General features: G+C 48.0%; 6 protein-coding genes across 6 annotated transcripts; 3 read left to right on the top strand and 3 right to left on the bottom strand.

The window, feature by feature from the left end:
- The first annotated feature begins 131 nt into the window (after positions 1 to 131).
- K441DRAFT_240782 (Pkinase-domain-containing protein) lies at positions 132 to 1,847 on the top strand. The gene is made up of 3 exons (XM_067640714.1): positions 132 to 264; positions 363 to 862; positions 911 to 1,847. The coding sequence occupies exons 2-3, from the start codon at positions 501 to 503 to the stop codon at positions 1,752 to 1,754; spliced, it is 1,206 nt and encodes a 401-aa protein (XP_067499929.1). The 5' UTR covers positions 132 to 264; positions 363 to 500; the 3' UTR covers positions 1,755 to 1,847.
- A 26-nt stretch (positions 1,848 to 1,873) lies between these two features.
- Positions 1,874 to 3,763, top strand: K441DRAFT_666098 (uncharacterized protein). The gene has a single exon (XM_067649606.1). It carries the CDS (start codon positions 1,940 to 1,942, stop codon positions 3,362 to 3,364), a length of 1,425 nt encoding a protein of 474 aa, XP_067499930.1. The 5' UTR covers positions 1,874 to 1,939; the 3' UTR covers positions 3,365 to 3,763.
- A 1,134-nt stretch (positions 3,764 to 4,897) lies between these two features.
- On the top strand, positions 4,898 to 8,609 carry K441DRAFT_699103 (uncharacterized protein). Its single transcript, XM_067653125.1, has 4 exons — positions 4,898 to 5,300; positions 5,357 to 5,520; positions 5,582 to 7,464; positions 7,525 to 8,609. The coding sequence occupies exons 1-4, from the start codon at positions 5,268 to 5,270 to the stop codon at positions 8,316 to 8,318; spliced, it is 2,874 nt and encodes a 957-aa protein (XP_067499931.1). The 5' UTR covers positions 4,898 to 5,267; the 3' UTR covers positions 8,319 to 8,609.
- Positions 8,610 to 11,961: 3,352 nt separating this feature from the next.
- On the bottom strand, positions 11,962 to 14,241 carry K441DRAFT_579312 (uncharacterized protein; the record flags this gene model as incomplete). Its single annotated transcript, XM_067644330.1, has 2 exons — positions 11,962 to 12,346; positions 12,521 to 14,241. The coding sequence occupies 2 exons, from the start codon at positions 14,239 to 14,241 to the stop codon at positions 11,962 to 11,964; spliced, it is 2,106 nt and encodes a 701-aa protein (XP_067499932.1).
- Positions 14,242 to 18,081: 3,840 nt separating this feature from the next.
- On the bottom strand, positions 18,082 to 19,343 carry K441DRAFT_240851 (uncharacterized protein). Its single transcript, XM_067640715.1, has 3 exons — positions 19,013 to 19,343; positions 18,626 to 18,848; positions 18,082 to 18,542 (listed from the first exon to the last, which is right to left on the bottom strand). The coding sequence occupies exons 1-3, from the start codon at positions 19,056 to 19,058 to the stop codon at positions 18,290 to 18,292; spliced, it is 522 nt and encodes a 173-aa protein (XP_067499933.1). The 5' UTR covers positions 19,059 to 19,343; the 3' UTR covers positions 18,082 to 18,289.
- K441DRAFT_666105 (Dor1-like family protein-like protein) lies at positions 19,092 to 21,063 on the bottom strand. Its single transcript, XM_067649607.1, has one exon. The coding sequence runs from the start codon at positions 20,968 to 20,970 to the stop codon at positions 19,465 to 19,467; it is 1,506 nt and encodes a 501-aa protein (XP_067499934.1). The 5' UTR covers positions 20,971 to 21,063; the 3' UTR covers positions 19,092 to 19,464.
- Between the last annotated feature and the right edge of the window lie 62 nt (positions 21,064 to 21,125).

Raw genomic sequence — 21,125 nt, forward strand, 5'->3', positions numbered from 1 at the left:
CCGGACAATCCCACCGCTGTGCCTTTCAGACATTTCGAAGGCGCCTAAGCTGCGAGGGGTCCTTATTTTAACGAGCCGCGATTCCGGAGCCTCATTCGATCCGGCTAGCAGTGTATCAACGAGACTCTTCTCGAAAACACGTTGGGGGCTATTTCAGCCGGGCTCGGAGGACGTGGGCAGGTACCCATCATCGCAAAAGTTTTCAAGTAAGTAAACGGTTGATTCACCAACATGAGTCAGCCTCCCATCTATTATGCGTTGATGGTAGGGTTTCTTTCACTCTAGCATCATCTCCTCATCCATATGTTCATGCTCAGCATCAACAACTAGCCATGATGACTAACATGTATTCATAGCCATAGTTCACAATAGGTCGAGCATATTGTCCGGTTCAATTGTCTGCAAAATAATAGTCTACCTCTGCATCATTCATTCTGAACCTCCTTCCTGATATTATCCCCCGCCAGGAACTCAGGGCACTCCGAACCTCTACACTTGTTATGGCTTCCGCTATAGATGATGAAGATCTTTCCATATCCATCTCCTCTAACCCTCGTCGCTCCTCTACAAGGCCGCCGGAATCTAGGGATGGCCGAGATCCACCACACGCGCAGGAAAGACGTCCAGAGCCTGCTTCCACCATGCAGAGGACGAGCCAACGGCTTGGCCAGTATACAATAGTAAAAACGCTTGGAGAGGGTTCTTTTGGAAAGGTCAAGCTGGCTGTGCACCAAATCAGTGGCCAGAAAGTTGCTCTTAAAATAATCTCGAGAAGGAAGCTTGTCACAAGGGATATGGCTGGAAGAATAGAACGAGAGATTCAATACCTCCAGTTGCTTCGGCACCCACACATTATCAAATTGTAAGATCTTTCAACCCCCTGTATTTACTTTATATTGACCACTCACAGGTATACCGTTATTACGACTAATACTGAGATAATTATGGTTCTTGAATATGCTGGTGGAGAGCTTTTCGATTATATTGTCCAGCACGGCAAGATGCCCGAAGATAAAGCCCGAAAATTCTTTCAGCAAATTGTATGTGCAGTAGAATACTGCCATCGACACAAGATTGTGCACAGAGATTTGAAGCCTGAGAATTTGCTTCTCGATGATCAACTCAACGTCAAAATTGCAGATTTCGGTTTGAGCAATATCATGACCGATGGTAACTTCTTAAAAACGAGTTGTGGTAGTCCAAATTATGCAGCTCCCGAAGTCATCTCTGGAAAGCTCTACGCTGGACCCGAGGTGGATGTCTGGAGCTGCGGTGTCATTCTTTATGTTCTGCTCGTTGGAAGGTTACCCTTTGATGACGAATACATTCCGACCCTATTCAAGAAAATCGCCTCGGGAAACTACAGCATTCCGAATTACTTGTCACAAGGCGCAGTTTCACTCATAAAAAAAATGCTGGTAGTTAATCCGGTTCACCGAATTACCGTGTGGGAAATAAGGCAAGACCCTTGGTTTAACAAGGATTTGGCGTCGTACTTGCAGCTTCCGCCGGAGGAATTCTTCGACAGTGGAGTCGACTCGAACAAAGCAATAGACCCCAGAAATCTCGGGCCTTCAAAGCCTGCCGCGGTAGTGCAAAAGCTTCATGAGACGGTCGTAGGAAAGCTAGGCAAGACAATGGGTTACGCGAAGAATGATGTCCAAGAAGCGTTGGCAAAGGATGAGCCAAGCGCTATAAAGGACGCCTACTTAATTGTCCGTGAAAATCAGATCATGAAGGAGAACCGTAAGTGATTTACCTGGTGCCAATATGTTCTGCACTCTCACCTCCTGTCACACAAACGCTCCCAATCTTCAATCAGGCATTTCTGACACCCGAGTTAAAACCCTTCAACTAACTTTAGAATACAGCACTCCTATCTCAGGAAACCACTCTGCAACCATTCTTCGCGCAATCCCCGCCTACTTATGACCATAATATGCCATCATCACCTATCGCAGCCATGACTGATCGCCCGCAGGTAATCCAGCCAGCAGATTCGGAGCGAACGCACCATGGATCTACCTCTAGCGGTCAGATAAACGATATTCGAAGTCCGGTTAGCACAATTGCTGTTCTTCCCAGCAGTCTTCCAGAATTCCATCAAGCCTACATGAAAGGTCATCCTAAACCACCCATGCCTACAACCACAGAGCACCCACACGAAACCAGCTCACACAGCGAGCAATCTAACGAACAAAAAGCTGCAACAGCTCGCCGTCTTAAACCTCATTCTCGTTCTCCAGGTGTTGAAAAAGGCATACACAAACCGGAAGCTATGACGCCCCTTCCTTCAAAGAAACCTCGGCCGACTAAATGGCAATTTGGTATCAGATCCCGTAATCAGCCTGCGGAGGCAATGCTAGCAATTTATAAAGCCTTGAGGGCCATGGGTGCGGATTGGGAGGTTCCGAGGACAAGGAAGCCGGGCGGTGGCAGCAGATCACGCAGTCGTAGCCGTTCCCGTAACTCACGCGCCCGGGCGAGATCGAGGTCGAGATCGGAAAGTCGGTCGCGTTCTTCGTCTGCCTCATCGCAATCATCCAACTATCGTGAACGACCATCCTCACAAACTTCCTCCGGCCGTTCAGCGTCCCCTGCAGGCCGGGAGCCGCTATCGGTCAGAAACTCGACCAACACACCAAGCCCATCCAGAGGTAGGCAGAGGAGTCATTACAACCAACACAATGATTGGGGTTATTCCATCCCTGAAGATCCGTGGGTCATCAACGCGCGCTTCAAGAAAGAAGGCATGTTTCCGCCTGGAGTGCTGCATCCCTCTTCGACTCATTCCTCACACGTGGATCTACAGGAATCTGCAAATCTGCGGCGCAGGAGCTCGACGAATACAAGCCAAACCAGCCTGAACGCAGATGCTGCTGCCAGCGCATCGTTCGCAGGCCCAGGGAGCGGACAGCACGGTGAGGCCACAGACGCAGGCGGCGGAATGAGCAAGTATCCGGAGGCGGACGAGGCTGTCTGGGTGTACGTGAGCATCCAGCTGTACAGCATCGAGCGCGATTTCTTCCTCGTGGATTTCAAGTGCGCAGGCTACGAGCGACTCGTGCACAACCTGATCCGCGAAATCAAGACGGTGTCGGCGATTGAGTCGGCGAACGTCAGCATTCACGGTGGGCTGGAGGACGACGATTTCGGGGAGGATGTAGGCTACGAGTGGCGGAGGCTAGGCGATGGCGAATCGTTCGACGGCGCCAGCGATGTGGGTTCTGGAAAGGGAGCTCTACGGGAGCGAGAGGTAGTCGTGGGCGCGGGACGGGCGCAGGGCGAGAAGAGGGCGACGAGCCCGTTTCCATTCTTGGACGTGGCAAGTCGGCTTATTATACAGCTCGCGGAGGGAGACTAGACCTTGCAACACAATTATCGGTGAGAGGATTGTGGGGTGAAATGACTTGGACTTTCACGGGGATTGGTTGGAGTGGACTGATTGTTTTTACCCCTTCGGTTTAAGGTTGGTGGGGGTTACAGCTACTCCGACCTTGTTGGCACGGCTGGCTGCGGTTCTTGAAGGGATGATGACATTATGAATGACTCGATGCTTGTCTGGGATTTTGATCAGGGGTAATGAAGTGGGGGTTTGGGAAGGATTAGAATGGGTTGGAAGTGGGAAGGTTTTTCTTTTGGAGATTATTTAACCTCTTTTTTGTTTGAGTAGTTAGAACTAGTGGTTAGGGTAGTGCTTTAGGCGTTTTAGACCTTGGAGAGAGGTGAGATGACAATGTCCAAAAAGGATGTGGAAGTGAGTGTAAATATGATGGGTTACTGCTGTAGACGAGTGATACGAGATGGATTGGCGACATACTTCGCAGGCGCGTCCGGTGGTTAGCGTGTTTTATTAACTTTCCCTTAAACAGCAAAATACCAAAACTTCCCCCACAAAAAGGCCGTGCAGACGTGGCTGCGCTAACCACCGGAGGTGACAGGACACTGTATGTGAAAGTAAGCTTTTCACGTGAGAAGCTGGATGGCACACCAATTTGCCCACGCCCCGAGACCAAAACGAATGAAAAAATGTCACGTCGTCATTCTCACTAAACGGCGTTCGTCGGACCAGAAATTTTCTCACTAGCAGGCAACTTTACTTCAACATCCACAATACTGCTCCTTCGACTATTGTGATAAGAGCTACAATCCAGTTCGCAGTGCTCATGCCAATCTCTGCGCAGTGCGTAGACAGCCAACCACGAACTCAATCCCGAGAGATGTCAGTGCCAAGACCAGATGCTAGCTGTTTAAGCTGATGGTCAATGAGATAAGCTTGTGGGAAGGTTATGATGTTGGTGAGATGCGGGTGTGAAGGTATGATGAGGTGTTCGAAAAGGAGGGTTTACAGCCCGTGAGGAGACGGAGACAGGATCCAGTTAGGGCGTTATCGCGCTCGAAGTTAAAGATGAGGACTTTGATGGGTGGGTTTAGGTTTTGAGATTCGGGTGAATTAGCTGGGTAATGAGAAGGTGAGCCAGCGATGTTAAAGACAGGAGATTCAAGCGAATGGAAAGAGTTAAATAATTATCCCCGCACTACTCTTGATGTACACAGGGCCACTATGGCGAACCTTGGTTGTTTTCTTCACTTCGAGCTTTATTTTTCGTTCAGTCTCTTTTGCATTCAATTATGTGCGGTATCTTTGATTGAGTTACTGCCCTATTCAGTTGATCAGCAGCTCGACTCTTCAGTTATCTGAGAAATCAATCGTAGCATGTAAAGTGTTCTTTTGCGTAACCAAGGAAGCCCTCAACTCTTGGTATGTGTAGAGAGTCTTCGAGCGCAGAACTTAGAAGGTATGAGGACTGCCTCGAGTAAGCCTAATGTGGCTTGGATCTTGGCCTGCATCATCCGCGCCCTCCGAGGGTCCTGTGGCTTGCGTATCTCGACAACTCGACAACTCTCCAAATCTAACTGAGTAACTCTCAACTACGCAGTTGCGCATTCGTACGCAACTGCGTAGCAACTTCTAATGGCCCTCCCCGCATCCGTATAAATTATTTAGAGTCATTTCCTCATCACATTTCCTTTTTGACTTACTCTTCCGTTGTTGCTTGTTTCTGTCGACCGGAATTTGAGGTTATATATTGGTCTTTTTGGTGCTAGTTAGCGGTCAACAGTTTCTTAACCAAATCTTTCAGTAAGCTTTAAGTTTTGCAGCCTTCTTTTAGGCACGCTTCCTCCTGAGCAAAGCCGTGGGACCCGTAGACTTTATATTCCGTCTGCCTGGTCTAGGCTGCAACGTCTAGCCTCGACGCTGCCAGATGTCAACTAATATCCGCCCTTTCGGCAGTGGAGTAAGCATTGATAGGCACATCTCCGCTGATCGGTCCCGTGCTGACTGTTTTTTCAGCCCAGTAGTGAGAGAGACGCTGTCGGTTCATTTAATGGCACTCTGCTCTATGCCGCTGATCCATCTCTCGAAACCTTATATGTGCAAGGCAAACACAGCTCAGAAGCTCCCAGACGAAACAAAAGCTGCGTCAGAAACGATCAACTTCTAGAAAACCCTCCTGAGTAGGTCACACTTCTTTGAGCAGCTACTCTACCATTCACTAATATACTCTGTCCTCTATAGTCATTACTACGAAGGAGACTCCTCTCACTCCTATAACCTTAGGTCGACAACCCATGAACTAGACGGCATCACCCGTCTATCTAAGGCGTACGAGGAATCATATATACCGTTGGTCTTCCAGGGAGCCTCTCATCCGAACCCAGAGCAAGACGTCAAGGCAGCTCGGCAGTCCGCCCCTCTTCTACACCCACAAGTAAGAGATGCAAACAATGCATGTCATAACGAATCCCAACGCCTGATTCAGCGGTACATTGAAGCTTCTCATAACAAATGCCTCAAATCACACCACAAAAACTCAGGGGAAGGCTTGTATCATTGTACATCCGGATGCCGTTACACAACCGATCGCAAAGATGATTGGAGAAGGCATGAAGAGATCAATCACCCCCAAAATTTCTGGATCTGCAGCTGTTGTCCCGGCCCTCTTAAGAGCGCTTTTCTTACCCATCGCCGTGACAAGTTAAAAGATCATGTGAAAAAGGTTCATAAAGGTGCGAACCTAAGCATTATCGCCCAGGACTCAAAAATCGAATTCGATGCCGGATTTTATCCTAGATGCGGATTCTGTGGGCATATTTTCGAGACTTGGGCTCGAAGAAATTCCCATATCATTAGCCATTTCGAGTCAGGATTTTCCGAGGGTGAATGGGCCATGTCACATTGGAGAAATCTATGGTCAGAGGATGACGTTGATGGATCTGATGGCTCCGATAATGACACCGAATGTGAGTGGCCACATCCGGGCAAGGACGATGTCGTTCTATCCAAAACTCCAGAGAGAGACGCACCTAGTTTGTCCCCGCAAGCACCAACACCCTCCGATAGGCCAGATTACCGCGGTTCTCTGAGATCTCCAACCACCGATACCAGACTACTTGATCTCGAGAGCCCCCAGCTATCCTTTGTCGTCCTCTGCAATCGTCTTAGGGACCAGTTTGGTTTCAACGAAAGCCCTCATACGGTCAACCACTTTTTTGAAATATGGGAGAGTGTATTTAACGGACTCGCACATTCAAATGATCCGACCACCAACGACTTTGCGAAACATCTTACTCGTCTATACAAAACCTTTTCTCAGGAACGGCAGCCTCTTGAAATAGAGCCATCAGAACGTTCCAGATGCCTCCCTGATATGGAACTGGAGGGTCCCACATCAGCATTGTCACCAAACTCTGAAAACAAGAGCGAATATGACCATGTCGCTAATACTATATTTCGCTACAGCCTTCATCGAAGTTTGATAGATTTCCAACAATTTCCATTTAACAGCCTAGCGGTTAGCAGACCTATGGTTTCCAAATCTGGTATTAGCAACTCGGAATCATTTAACACCCTACAGTCTACAGTCGATTTGAATTTGGCAGGCTTTGGCTCGCATTTAGGTTGTGGGGATCCCATTCGGCACCACACGCAAATGACAGAGTCTGAGCAGTCCGGTTCTCCCGGCCTTTCGCAATTATTCAATCCACAAATAGCAGCGTCCAAAGCCGCTGGAAAACGTCGCCTAGGCGGTGAAGACGAAAACGGAAATCCCAAAAAACCTAGGAAGTCAAAGGCCCCGAGCGATATGCCAAGAGGCCCAGGCCTTGCTTGTCCTATCCAGAAAAACGAAACGGAACGTGAATTACAACGTACGTGTCACGGCGTCGCTACCGAAAACCCATCGACTGTCAGACGACACCTTCAGGATACGCATCACATCTTCGTCAAGCTGTGCCATCAGTGCAATACACATATATTGGAAAAACGAGAATGGGAAACTCAGCATGACAAGCAGCCACTCTGTGTACCGCAACCTCAAGTGAGGAGAGATCACCGAAGAACACAGTGGGAGGCTCTATATATGAAGCTATACCCTGATGCGTACCGCATCCCTAGTCCATGTAAGTATAAAAACGTATATATAGCAAATTTGAATTTAAAAGCTGACTGGAAGTGCACAGGGAATGGTGACGATACTTACACACCAGCACCACATCGGGAACCCAATGCCGAGGCACAGGTTGGTGTTCCTTCGACTTTGGCAGAAGATCCAATCCAACTACCTGCTTTGGATGACCTCCAGCCCTTATCACAATGCCAAGCCTCCAAAGCTCACGAAGCGCGTCAATTGACTAAAAACGCCAACAAGGATTATCTAGAGCCAACCTTCCAAATACAAGTGCCGCCTGTCATAAACGAGGGCGACATTGTCGCTCAGTGGTATGCACAGCAAGAAACAGATGCCAACCACATGGTCTTTAAATTTAAGGAAACGTTCATGGAGCTCACCAAATCTAAGCCGGCACAGATACAAATGGATCTAACTCGGCTTGTGGAAACCTATTTTCACGAGTGTTTCAGGGACTTACGACCGTCCAATCTGACAGAAGACATTCTGCCGACGACCGTTGTGTTCTCCCAACAGCGAATGAACCATGAATTTATCGAGGAGTTTATGGACGTCACCAATGGACTCCTACCTCACTGGAAAAGGCAGCTCGCTCAGCTTCTTTACGCTTATGTCCGGGGGCTATCCGACTGTCATGGGGATGTATATATCCAGCCAACCGCCCATCAAACAGTAGCACAAGATCATGATTCAGCTTACGGATCCAGAACATCTGATCTTTCTCGGGTTCTCGACCTGGTTGGGGTGAATAATAACACTGCCGACCATGAATCGCAGCATAATAATGCGGCGTTTGATGAGTTATTCTCGGCATATTCAGAGGCTGGCGGGTTTGCGGAAATCTAAATTCGAATACCCTCACTGCCTTACGCCGCGTTGCGGATTTTTCCTAAGACGCTTTGTCCATCTGGATTTCTAGGTATGCAAGAGAAAATCTTTTTATATGTCATGGCATTATGCCGACTTGTTTCCACTACCTATTCTTTACCTATTACCAACTAAGTGGCAATATCGACCGGGTGGCAATGGAATGACAATTATAAATCGTCGTTAGCATCGTCGTCAGCCTTTTGCCACTTACCTAGTGTATATAGTGAGGCTCTAGAGCCTCTTGCAATGAAATAGAGTCTTCCTCATCTTCTTCTGATCTACATCGGATTGACACATTAGGTTTAGATTTTAAAGTATTGGAAAGGCCAATTACTCAAGGGGGATGAAGGACAACTCACCTCGTTAATACCAAGCAATACGTATTGCATATGTGTTTCTCAGGGTCTTCAAAAGGTCTTCGCCAAGGTCGTGTCAGTAGCATTGCCAACCATTCACATTAATGATTAAACCTCTGAAATTATAAGTGCTAGTGCTGTCTGAGCCTTAGTCAAACTATTCTTGCTACATGCTCTTGTTAATACAGTTCAATTTCGTAGAGCTAGGCTTAGACCTTTTGGATATCAAAGCAAAAAGAAGAAACCCAAGAGGCTAACTATAGAGGATAAGCTTTGTTACGGCTCCACCTCTTTGTTGGAATGTCGGGATGAATGCAAAAGATCCGGGGACAGGCAATATTAGGGACTATGAATAAGGGTTGCAGAATCAGAGCGGTCATGGGGAGAATACTGCAGGGGTTTAAAATCTACTCTAGAGGTTCCCCAAATATTAACCAGAACGCTTACTATATGGCAAAGACTAAACGAGTCACACTTATTTTATCTAATCTAACGCCTAGAAGTCTCACTAGCGGTAGAGTAAACGAAGATGTAGCTTGGGTGTATAGGGAAAAAAAATTCAGATTCTATACTCTAGTTATATTTAAACAGATTGTGTCTATTTAATTCCTAAATGGGGCTTTACGGAACTTAGTAGAGCTTTGAGCAGGGCTTTGGACGGGCCTTCGTGCAGAGCCTCAATATGTAGAGTTCATATTTAGGCTTGTTCTTGAAGGCCTTGTACGTGATTTCGCGCAGGGTTTCCGTGTCAAACCACAGGTGTAAGGCCCCCTTGAATTACCCCCAGCTACGTGTCGCTACATGAAGTCAACCTAGGCCATCTTTTCTTTCCTAACCTACCTTAAAAGCTCGATCACCCCTCGGCGGATAAACTTAAACGGTTAGTAGTACTAATGCGAGCCATGGTGAAGTGGCTCTAGCGAATCCTAGTAACCTTAGCGTTTGAGTAATTAAGAAGGCAATTGTAGAGGTATCCGGAGTAGAGAAAGGGCAACACTACGGGATAAAGAACAACGTAACCAGAGGACAAAGAGAAACGTCACTACAAGAGGGGGAGCAACACCGCCGCAGGAGGAGGAGCAACATCACCACGGGAGAAAGGTGAGCATCGTCAGCACCACGTAGAGTGAAAAAAATGTAGCATAGCCCACATTCCTTTCGTGGCAGTTCATGCAGATGGCCTGAGGTCGACTTCGTGTAGTGACCTTAGCAAAATTTCCATTGCGAGCCTTGTATCCTTGCCCGCTTCTGCAAATTCGGAGTGGAGCTTCTTTTCAAATCCTGCAGCGGATGCATAGAGGAAGTCATTTTCGCCAAGTGGGACTTGGTGGTATCTCAGGTACGCCAGCGGGATGCTTAATACCGCGGAAGGACTAGGAATTCTGTTTGAAATTATCTAACAGTCTCCCATTATGCATCTGCCACGCAACACACTCAAATCAAAACTGGAGCACACATAAAAAGAGCTCTACAAAGAACGGCAAGAAGGCCGCTGGGAGGTATCCAGTAAAGAGTGAGCAATAAAATCTTATGAATTGTATGGCTTGGCGCCAAGCTGCTAGTGAGCCCACGTTCTGATATTGACCTCACCCTCCTGCAACAGGGTTCTCTTCTTCAACTTGCAGATGTGCAAACGCCGGGTAGGGTCGCTAGCCACCTAATATTGGCGATCGAAGGCAGCTTGCAATACCAGGTTCCACTGAGCCAAATGCCCTCGAAAGCAGGAGACCGGACGTAAGTGAGTTCACGCCGTGTTTGCATATTGCGCACTGTGCTTCGCGCGTGTGAACTCCACAGGCGTTTTCACGAGGTTTGTCCTCGTCAATTCGCCTGCTGATCCCATTCTTGCAGACCGGTTTCCTTTTTTATAACTTACTTTTACCCTTTTTACCTTGTTTCCCTCGAGACCTTCTATCATACCATGGCTTGGGCAGGATCCGCCAAAGAGGATGAAGGTGGACCGCGCTTACAATAGTGCGAGGCCAGGATGACCGGACAAGATCTAGGGCGGGCAGTCGCAGGGACGGGGGATGAACGTTGGCCGGGTACGATCGGTTCGATGAGATGCAGGCTTCATGTGACGGAAGAGTGAAGGTTGCCGCTAACGTTCAGCCTACGAAGCCTAAGCAGGCCATTGCCAACCGCCTCCTGTAGGTATACAGGAAGTCTCTCGCAGCATGGGCGCGGCCAAGGGAAAGACTGCAGGAGAGCTTCACGTTGTCTAGAGAAAGGCACGTGTTGCTCTTACAATCTTGGCCACGCCTATTGCATGGCAAGAACTAAACGAGTCGCGCTTTGATTCATCTAATTCAACCAAAAATGAGGTCTCTTCAGCCAACCAGCCAGCGATAAAGCCTAGGAGAATGTCATTTTGCGCTCCTGGTTGCTGGGAAGAAGTGGCTCAGGCCCCTCCTGCACGCCTCGACCCACAAGACCATTTGGGGCCTGCAAGCGACAGACATAGATTCTTGGCAGCCTTAGACTAGTCACCCCCTGGCGGGATAGGTAATAATTTAACACACCTCGTGTCACTCACTATTGGTCAAAAGCTTGTCTTCGCTAGCCTTTCGGTGGTAATTTCTCACCAACTTCCCAAAGCACGACGGAGAGTTTTGATTGTGGAGCATTGTATTTACTACAGAGCACTAAGAATAGGGTATCTAGCCATCCATCCTCCCAGAAAAACAAAAACCAGCCGAAGCCAAATCCAGATACTGTGCTAAGCCGATCCTTCCTGCTCGAAAAAAATGGAAAACGTTAAAAATCCAGCCATCGAAATGTGTATTCAACCGGGCTCATCCCCGCGACCCGTACACAGACCTGCATAAAACGGTGACATCTCCCACCTTTCTTCCGGCCTCTCTCCTCATTTCTAGAAAGGTGGCTCGTGCTTATAGCGGGGCGATGGTCTGTGATGACAGGCGCCACCGGCCGAGCTTTAACTCGGGAACGCGCGGAAGCCAGCCACACTCTTTATTTGGGTTTGTCAAAGAGGAAGGTGAGCGATGAAGCTGGCGTCCCGTCTCCGCACGGTTGCATCAATGGCCGACATGTAGACGTGTTGTATGAAGATGGCTGGTTTTGGGTTTGAAACCCCCACGTTCGGCCGTAGGTTGGCATTGATGTCTGGATGGGGCATGTGAAAATATCGGATGGGATGTGTCGGAACGCATTGATGCCCGGTGGTGTTGATGCCACTCGAGAACCGAAGTTGCGAAGGCGGTATGGTGGGTGTACTAACGAAATTCGAGAATATTCTCATCTCAGGGCATCCTTACTAGCGGCCTGTTCCACGGTATTGGTTTCTTCATCGGGGATTGCGATGACTTGGGTGGTAGAGGAAGCGGTATCGTCTTCGGTGGAATAACTCCCTGCTTATAGGTATCAGAGCCTATTGTTCTTATTGAAGCGCTATCATCGAAGAGTGTCGCTTTGGTCGATGAAGAGTCTCGTATGGCGGGTGATATTGAAGATGATTGCCACAAGGTGGGCGCCTGGGAGAAGGCAGTCGCTTGTGAAGCTCGGCATGAAGCCATGCTTGAGGATTCGCCAAAGCTCGAGGTGGTCGCCTGTGAAGTACGGTACGGCATAGTTGAGGAGTCGTCAGAGTTCGAGGTGGTGGCTTGTGAAGTGCGGTACGAAGCGATTCTTGAAGATTCCCGCGAGCTTGAGGTGGTCCAAGGACGAACTGAATCCATGAATGATGCTGTATCTGGCCAATATGTTAAGGAAGGCGAGACTCCTAAGCGAATTGATTCAGAAGAGGATGCCATGTCCGATGCAAAAGTCACCGAAGGCGCAACTCCAATACGAATTGATGACATTGTGGATACAGAGTTAGATCCTGATGATTTAGATTTACTGTCATGTTCATGAGCCCCGCAGTGTGGATCGGACAACTCGGTATAATTGGTGAGGATCTCGGAGAGCCGATTTTGTACCTCCTGAGCAGTGGGACGGAGATCAGGGTTCTGGCTAATCATGGCTTGGATCAAGCTCATTATGTGAGGGATTGCGCGGAAGGCATTATTATCCATCTCGAAAGCCGCGTCGTCGAGAATCTTCATCCAACTGCGAACTTTATTGAGGTTTCCATGAAAAGAAGAGTCTGTCCGGGAACTGTTCATGCCACGCCCGCTTTCTACCTTTTGCTTGGAGGAACGGTGTTTTGTGAAGTCGTTTGCCCTCTTCTTCATCATAAAGGTGAGAATGTCGAGATAGACGCAGCCGAGGGAAAACACATCCGATTTTTCTGTCGCTGGATATACAGTCAGAGGTTCTGTGCGTGACCTGGCTTTATTGAACCCAAAATCGAATCCAGAAAGAGAATTACTGGGACTTCTACGTGTAGGTTTCTTGACCTTATTCTTGGGCCGGGAAGAGTTGCTCGAGGTGGACCGTTCCGAAGATCCTTTACTTGAGACGGAAGTCTTGCGGGCCCGATCATCAGGCGTCTTGACGGTGGGGTCGAGGGAGAATGGAAGGGAAGACCTGTAAATTTCTGGAGCGCCGTAATTATATATCTCGGTTGGTTCGGGTTTCTTGTCTCTTTGGAGAGACTTCAAACTTCCGATGTCGCTGAATGCGATGTCGTTTGATTCATCAATGAGAATGTTGGAAGGGCGGATTGAAGAATGAAATAAACCGTTTTGGTGAATTGTAGTAACTGCATCAGCAAGACAATGAAGCCAGCCGAGAAGAAGATAATGCCGATCTTGCTTTGCAAGCTTCTGGTACTGTGGAGGTTTCCGATGGTCAATAAAGCTCCTGAGAGTATGCTGAGCGACGAAATTCGTTAGGGTATATCCACTTCCTTTGGAGGTATACGATGCCCAGATCGGCGCGACGTGTTCATGTTCGACAGATTTCGAGCTTTCAACATCTATCAAGAATTCTGCCTCAAGCTCTTCAGAGTCTTCGCTTCCAAAAGAGAACTTTCTTCGGACGAGAACATCCTTGGGCTTCTGTGGTAGGTGAACTCTTGACCAGTGCTGAAGTGAGACAGTTGGAGGAAAGCCGTGGACATACTCAATCGGCAGAACTTCATTCGGTGCGTAGTCGATGTGTGCGCCCTGGTAAAGCTCGCGGAGCAGGAATGTGAACTGCATGTTGTAAAATTTCCGATTCCACATGTCGTTCCGCTGGCAGGAAAGTGAAAGTCGTTCGATATCTTCTAACTGGAGAGGTAGGTCGTCATCATCCCAAGAGCTGTCAACAACCCCGAATATCTGGTCCGGCTCTCCAACTTCCACAAGTATTAGGAACAATCTCTTCGCCTTTTCCAATATCCATTCCATGTATGTATCATCCGTCAAGCCATCCCCAAATCCAAGAGGTCGATCGAGAAATTCTCTCACACTCGGTCGAATTCTGGAAATCACAAAGTCTCTGGTAACTGTTTTATTGATTTTTTCCTCCGTCCACCAGATTTGCTGAAGCGCAGCATGAGGGGTTACTAGCGAATGTCCAGCATAACCGTAGATCATGGTATTGAGAGCGACGGTTTGGTCGTTGACTACGTTATTCAAAGTCCGGGAACCCATCGCGTCGGGAACAAGTTTGGATTGTTAATCTTGACTGGCGAATGTAACATGGATTTATACCTGGTGATAGCACGATTTCATCACTCTTGAAGACTTGGGAGGGTGGAGAAAATTGTTGTTCATGTCTAGGTGTATGGGAAATGGTGACGGTGATGAGACGGTAAAGATAGAAACTGTCAATATCGATAGTGTGAAAGTACAGGTAAGACTAGTTTAAATGTCAGCCCGGCTACATGTTTCTCTCCATACGCCACGCTCCTCCCACGGCAAGCCAGAGACCGAGATCCTGCAAGGTCATTATCCAGGGACATAGCGCAGACGGAAATCGGAGACCTTCGTGGGGCACGACCTTTATGAAACTATAACCAATCACGCAGTAGCAGTGTGATTAGCACCAAGAGACGTTGCGATGGTGGCTGTTGGCTGGAAAGATGTAAAATCGAACTTACCAAAAATGGTCGTCTGGGCCCGAAAAACTCCTCACCCATGTCAAGTTGCGGCAAGGTTGTCCATGATAAGCCACCGTCGAATACCGGTTCCAGAAACCATGGCGAGTTGGAAAATCTCGGGGACAGAGTGTACCATAAGCCAATAAAAATCGCGTACTCGTAACGACAATAATTACCCTAGACATGCAGTCAGAGCTCCGAGTGGGTCTGTACAACTAACACTGGCGGCTAAAGAGTGAAATAAAAGGGTCAATGATTTGTCCAATTCCAAGACGTTTGTAACAGGCACCCAAATCCATCTTTCGATGATTAAAAGGCTTGGTAAGCTATTCTCTCCGGTTGTTGGTCGCTTCTAGTTTCTACGCCTTCGCTCCGGCAAATGACGACCAGAGAGGAAGCTGACCACGATGCGTAAAAAGCCGTGACAAGGATAAGGCGGTGATGCAAAGTAACGATCATACGGGATCCGCCGTCGAATGCATGAAATCCTCCCCAGATTCCCAAGGCAAGGGATGAATTGCTTTCCCGCCAATAAAATTCTGGTATACCGAGCCTTCTATAGTCCGACAGATTAAGGATCCATTGTGGAAGTCCCAAGAAAACCTCTATCGCACGACGAAGATTGCGACACGGGTTGTGGGGGATAATCTGCCTTGTCGGTCATAGTCCGCGTCTCTCCCAAAGACGTTGCAGTGGATGGCGACCCAACAGTTCTACCTGCCATCAACAGCGGAGGCGGTGCGCCATGGCTGGGATGTTCCACGAGAAGGTATGGATGAAAGGAACGACACACAGCATGGCGACGACACCAGGGCAGTTAGAGGGCCGAGAAGTGCAAGTCAAGGCGCGGAGTTACAGCTTGTCAAAGTTTGAGACTCCTCCCACGTGTGATCGCCACGCTCGAGGTGCCTCTTGGCAGGGCCTATCCGCCACAAGTCGCACCGAAAGCTTTTTTTTCCAAATTTTTTTTTTCACTTTTGCCTTTATGCTTAAGGTAAGCCCCCCCATTGGATCTTCCAGAAGCCTTCCAGAAAAGCACAACTCGCCTGACGTTACTTCTTTTAACTTTCTAGTCGCTGTCCAAGCACTCTCACTAGCCAGTCATGCAGTCATGAGATCTATTGCATCTTGATGAGGTGGGCATGATCACAGCTTTGAAGCACCGGCCAGTCGGGAAGACCATCAGAACTCCTCTTTGTCAGGTATGTGGAACAGTCCCGCACGGCCGTCGCAATTGTTGGGTGGTGGAGGAGGGGGAGGGGGAGGGGGAGGGGGAGGAGGGTGAGTCTTACGACGCCATATGGGCAGACCTGCTTGCCCTGGCATTTTAGGAACGTAGGTTTGTTTCGTAGAAGTTTCTTTTTATTCAATGACTCGCTATGCATCAAATTCATAAGGACCGTCCTATTCAAGCCAAGCTGTATTCTGCTATCTCGGTCTATCTCCTGCAATGGTTGAAGGGTTTCATGGAATTACAAGTAGTCGTATATCTCGGGCGACAGCGCAAAGAGCTACACCTTGAATAGTCCTTCCACTGCAATTCGAGGGAAACATGGCAACAAGCTGTCAGTAAAAGGAGGCTTGGCGACATGAGTAGAAGTGAAACAAGGTGGACGTTGGTGCCCCTGCCATGGTAACGAATAAGCCAGGGTATTACCTCATTGGGATTACAGAGGTCACACTTGTGTGTAACCTGATGGGAAGTTGGGGAATCTATCTTGTGTTCTAATAGACAGCATGGCACGCAGGATTTCCATCCTGAGCTTGAAGAACCTTTTTTTGGAATAATCAATTAGAATGACGCGCATGACTGATAATAGATGAAATTCCTCGCTTTCTCGTATTTGCCGGCCTGAAGATCAACGGTAACGTGATATTTTCTTCCGATCAGCAACAATATACTTGATTTAGTGTTCCTGGTTCTTGGCGGAAGAAACAATGCCTAATACTCTCGGGTGTGGGGGGCCCTGCACTGTACGGCACCTGCATTGAGAGGTTTTCGTCTATGGTCCGGAAGAGATCCCATGCTGTCCTGAGGGGGTTGTGGCCAAGCAGTTCTTGTAAGCTTCCATCTAGTCGTGCAATGTTGTCTTGTAGCATGTAGTCCTCCGAGATTGAATTAGCAAAGTGCGGCTGTAACAGTATCCAGATAATTGAACACGAGATACTTCCCCCGGTACCCTATATATAAAAAATAGATGGACCGGAGTCCAAATTCTTCGGAATAGGAACGGTATTACATCCGCAACATCCCCAATCCTCCACAGGTTGAAATGGATGCACTTGTGCCCAACCCCGGAATAGGCATCAAAACGTTCGCTCATACACGCCTAACGTATACACCCTTGAGCACATTGACACATTCACTGCAATGGAAATGCTGAGTTTAGCGAAGGCAGATGCGATCTAAATCAACCCCCAAGTGGGTCGATAGACATGCCTCCTGAGACCAAGGACGGAGGAATACCCGCTGTCTTGATGAGGGACCTATGCTCCTCCAGCGACTCTGTGATTGGCTTCATAAAAGGAGCGCTAGACGGCCCTTTTATTCTTTGTATGTTCACGCCTTCTGATTGGAGTGACAACCCGGATTTGCTGGGGGGAGGTTTTTTTGCCAAGCGGTCCGGAGAACAACCTAAGGTTTATTACGGTAGGAAAGGCAATGAGCCAAAAGGTGGAGAGCCAGAAGTGGTATGACCGTGCAGTGGACTATTTTGGCAAAGCAAAAAAGCTTGGGAGATGACAACTGTTGCTGAACTGTTTTTGGCTGCTGCTTCTTCGGGTTCCAATTTGATATCATGTTAAGTTTTTGTGGATAGCGTGGAATTCAAGGGGATCAGGATAACCTAGCAAGCAGGACGTCTGATTTACGGGAGAGAACCACGTCCTTCCAATAGAATTTAGTATACAGCTTGTGCTCTGCTCCATGCATTCAATGCGTGGGATGAGCTGGGCGCATTTTGGTCCAGGAATAGGAATCTTTGAATGACATCTCAATTGGCTTTATTGCTAGCTAAGTGGCTGAAGGACGCGCAATGCATGTCTCAAGAATGGAGGAGAGTTGGATGCGCAGGAAAGTCATGGCAGGTGTCTTGGTATTTTGGTGTGTGCTTCTGCAGATGTCACTCGCACGGACTAGACTTGTTCACCTTCCCCTCGACACCCGAGCTCTTGGTCATTTAGACTCCCAATAATTCCGACCAAGCGATTTTATACTAAAGAAAATGTGGATGTCTTTCGGTCTTTCGATGCTCGTATATTAAAGCCCCAAAGCTCAATATTCCTTGGCTGCCGGGAGGATCATCTATGTCAAAATTTGCCAGGAGTCCGCTCTTGACCAATCCTTGCATGTCTAGTTGTGGTTCTTGAGGGCCTCTACCCGCTTCCATGTACTTGAATCATGGTTGAAATCGGTTCTCTAAATCTCGAATTTAATCTTAGCATATTTACTGCGCCAGTCTTGACCATTTTTGAGTTCTTTTTGAGTGGATCTTATGCAAAGGTAATACGGAACATAATCCCACATAATCCTTAGGTCACCACAAGACTGGAGCCCGTTTTGCCAACTTCAAGCCGATGTTTGAAGTTTTTTCACAACTTTATGCGACTCTTGAATGATCCGGAGGTGCAGATCGTATACTCGAGGAACTCTCGCTCCTAGTCGTGGCTCTAGAAAAGGACCTGCAAAGCTCTGAAATAGATAAATTCCGTTCTTGTGAGATTAGCCTGGCCTTGACTGTGCCCGTGGCAGCCTTGAGCCTAGGGGTCATCATGCGCTCCATCACGCGAGCTAGGGTCTTGCGGGGAAGGTCGTTTAGCAAGTTGTTGGTTTGGGGCTCTGGGTTTGACAATCTGGGGCGAAGTGTCAGTGTTGGTATGAGGCTTTAGGCATCCTGTTTTGTATAATGAGGGAACTTAGTATTAGAGCGCCTCACCTTTCCCTCATACGCCTTCCAATACACTTCAAGATTATTCTTTTCCAGGCCTCCAGCACTTCTACACTCACAGGGTCCTTCTTGAAAGCTTTGAGCATGATGGCAGGCTTGATGCAATGAGATGGTTGAACTGTCTTTGAACTGGACGGTGTTGTGCTCATCTTCACCAGGGTGAGGTTTGTGAGCTCGGTTAAGGCAGTAAGGCAGTAATTGCCAATTAGACCTGCGCCATTAAAACACAACCAGAATTAATTAAAAAGAGTCGTGAATATAATAGTAGAGACCTTGCCTTAGCACCCTAGCATATAGATAATAATAATAAAAGTCTTTGTTGTGGATGTATTGATAGCAATTCAAATTTGATAAGTGTGGCTCGACCGAACTCACCTTGGTCCAGCCTCATTGTCCTGATCCCGCGCGCTGGATACGACATCTGGCATCACAGAATAGTGTTCAAAGGTACCTTCCCGATCATTCAACCAAGACCGAAGCACTATGAGAAGTTAACACTGGTGGAGCTTATTGGGGCAGAACGTGGCTAGCATTTTAGATCTCTCGGACTCCACTGCTGTGTGATGGGCCAAAAGACTGAATGAAAAAAAAATCATTGAGCTCTGAAAGGCCTTTGAGGCAATTCAAGAAAGCCTGTCCTACATTCCAAGGTATAAAAGAAGCCTTGGGGGAATTATTCTCCTGCTATGAAGCCAGCCTACTCTAGAGATGCCGTGGACGCATCTTCTGGCGAGAAACCTTTCTCAATTCGGGATTAGGGCTTAAATTACATTTACCACGAACGAATACTCCGGTATCGCACCCTTTATCATAACGTGAAGATCATATCAATGGGATGCACTGACCGTCCTCCCTGTTCCAACCCCACTAGCAAGCAATTCTAACCTACTTGCTTGAATCCGATGCTTCTTCATAACCTCTACCCATTCATCCTCTTCCTCGTCTTCCTCAGACCTGCTCTCATCCTCAGATTCCTCTAGTAACGCTAGCATCATGCCAAAATCCCCTCCAAGCCGACCGAGACTGCCGGCACAATAAAGAACTTGCGTAAGTAGGCTCTCGCGCGATGCTCGGTCTTGCACATTAGAGAGGTATTTCTTAAGTGTTTCGAAGAGAAGGTCGACAAGGTGCAGTGGGAAGGTTGACAAGGCGGATGGTAAGGGTTGAAGCGCATCATCTTGAGCTGGAGGCTTTTGTTCTGGTGGGGAGGATATTGAGTGTAGCGGCGGAGATGAAGTCTCAGCGCTTGGCTCTTCTTGCTGGGTCACAGACCCTGGGAGTGGCAAAGCGGAGGGGAATATGCTTTTGTACATTGAGATGATAGCAAAGCTTTGTTCGCGGAATATCTCGATGTAGCGTTTGAGATAACGCTCGGTTTGCTGGCCGCCAGACCACTTATCCCCTGCATCTTTGCTTTTGTTATCATTGCTTGTTCGTCTGAGAGTCTCTTGGTCTGCTAGTTCTCGGAGTGGGTCGAGGGCTTCGAGCATGGATAGAAGATTGATGAGTCTGCATACGAGAAATAGAGCTCCTAGAGCTCCCTCGCTGCTTCCCACGCTGGTGGTTTTCTGGAGATTCCACGCCTCGTCTAGTTCTGGTGCTACACGCCGTAGCCAGCCTATTGTTCGCATAGCTCCGGCGAGTTTGATTCCCTGAGATTGTAGACTTGCAATGAGAGTGGTTGTCATTCCTTTCATCTCATGCTCTGCCTGTACTGATATGGATGACACGAGTCCGAGCTTGGGATATAATGTATGGAGACGCTTGATATGTGCATGGAGGTCGAGAGCAGAAGCATAATTTACGTTGGTGGCAGACGATGCAGTTGTATTGCTGGCTTGGGAAGGAGCCGTGGAGGAGGAAATGGCGGAAGAAAGAATGGTTGGCAGGTCGAGCACATCAGATACTCGATCAACGTTCCGTGCTAGCAGCATTGCCTTTCTTCGGCGATCCAATATCGGATTTTCGATCGCCTTACTGTATTTCTTGGAGAAGCGTAGGGCTTCGCTCTCCAATTTGGGTAGACCATCTTGGAGTTTTCCAACTTCTTGACCAAGCTTCGGCAATGTATCTCGTAAATTTGCGAGGTGATCGGACGAGTTTATTATTGATTTGTGCGACCGTTTGGATAAGGCCTGAAGGGATCGTAGAATCGACTGTGAATTTTGTGAGAGTGATTGAGGCTCGGCGGATGTGAGGGAGGAGAGGGGAAGCGTTGTCAAACTGGCGAGGTAGTTTGACGTGGTGGAATCATTGCTAGAAGGAATTGGTCGCTCAGACGCATCTTGGGAGTCAAAATAGGGAATGAGGAGCTCGTATAGCGGGTCAGCCATATTGGCGAATAGTAAGGTCTACAATCTGACTTGTTGGTAGTATATATAATAAGATTCCTCCCCCACTGAAACTCCCCACAACCCTTATTAGATCAGAATCGTCGTCGACATGCGCAGTCGGATAAACTCCGGGTCCCCGTACATATTCAATATCA

Source organism: Cenococcum geophilum (assembly GCF_001692895.1).
Source record: "Cenococcum geophilum 1.58 unplaced genomic scaffold K441scaffold_47, whole genome shotgun sequence".
NCBI classification, from domain to species: Eukaryota; Fungi; Ascomycota; class Dothideomycetes; order Gloniales; family Gloniaceae; genus Cenococcum; species Cenococcum geophilum.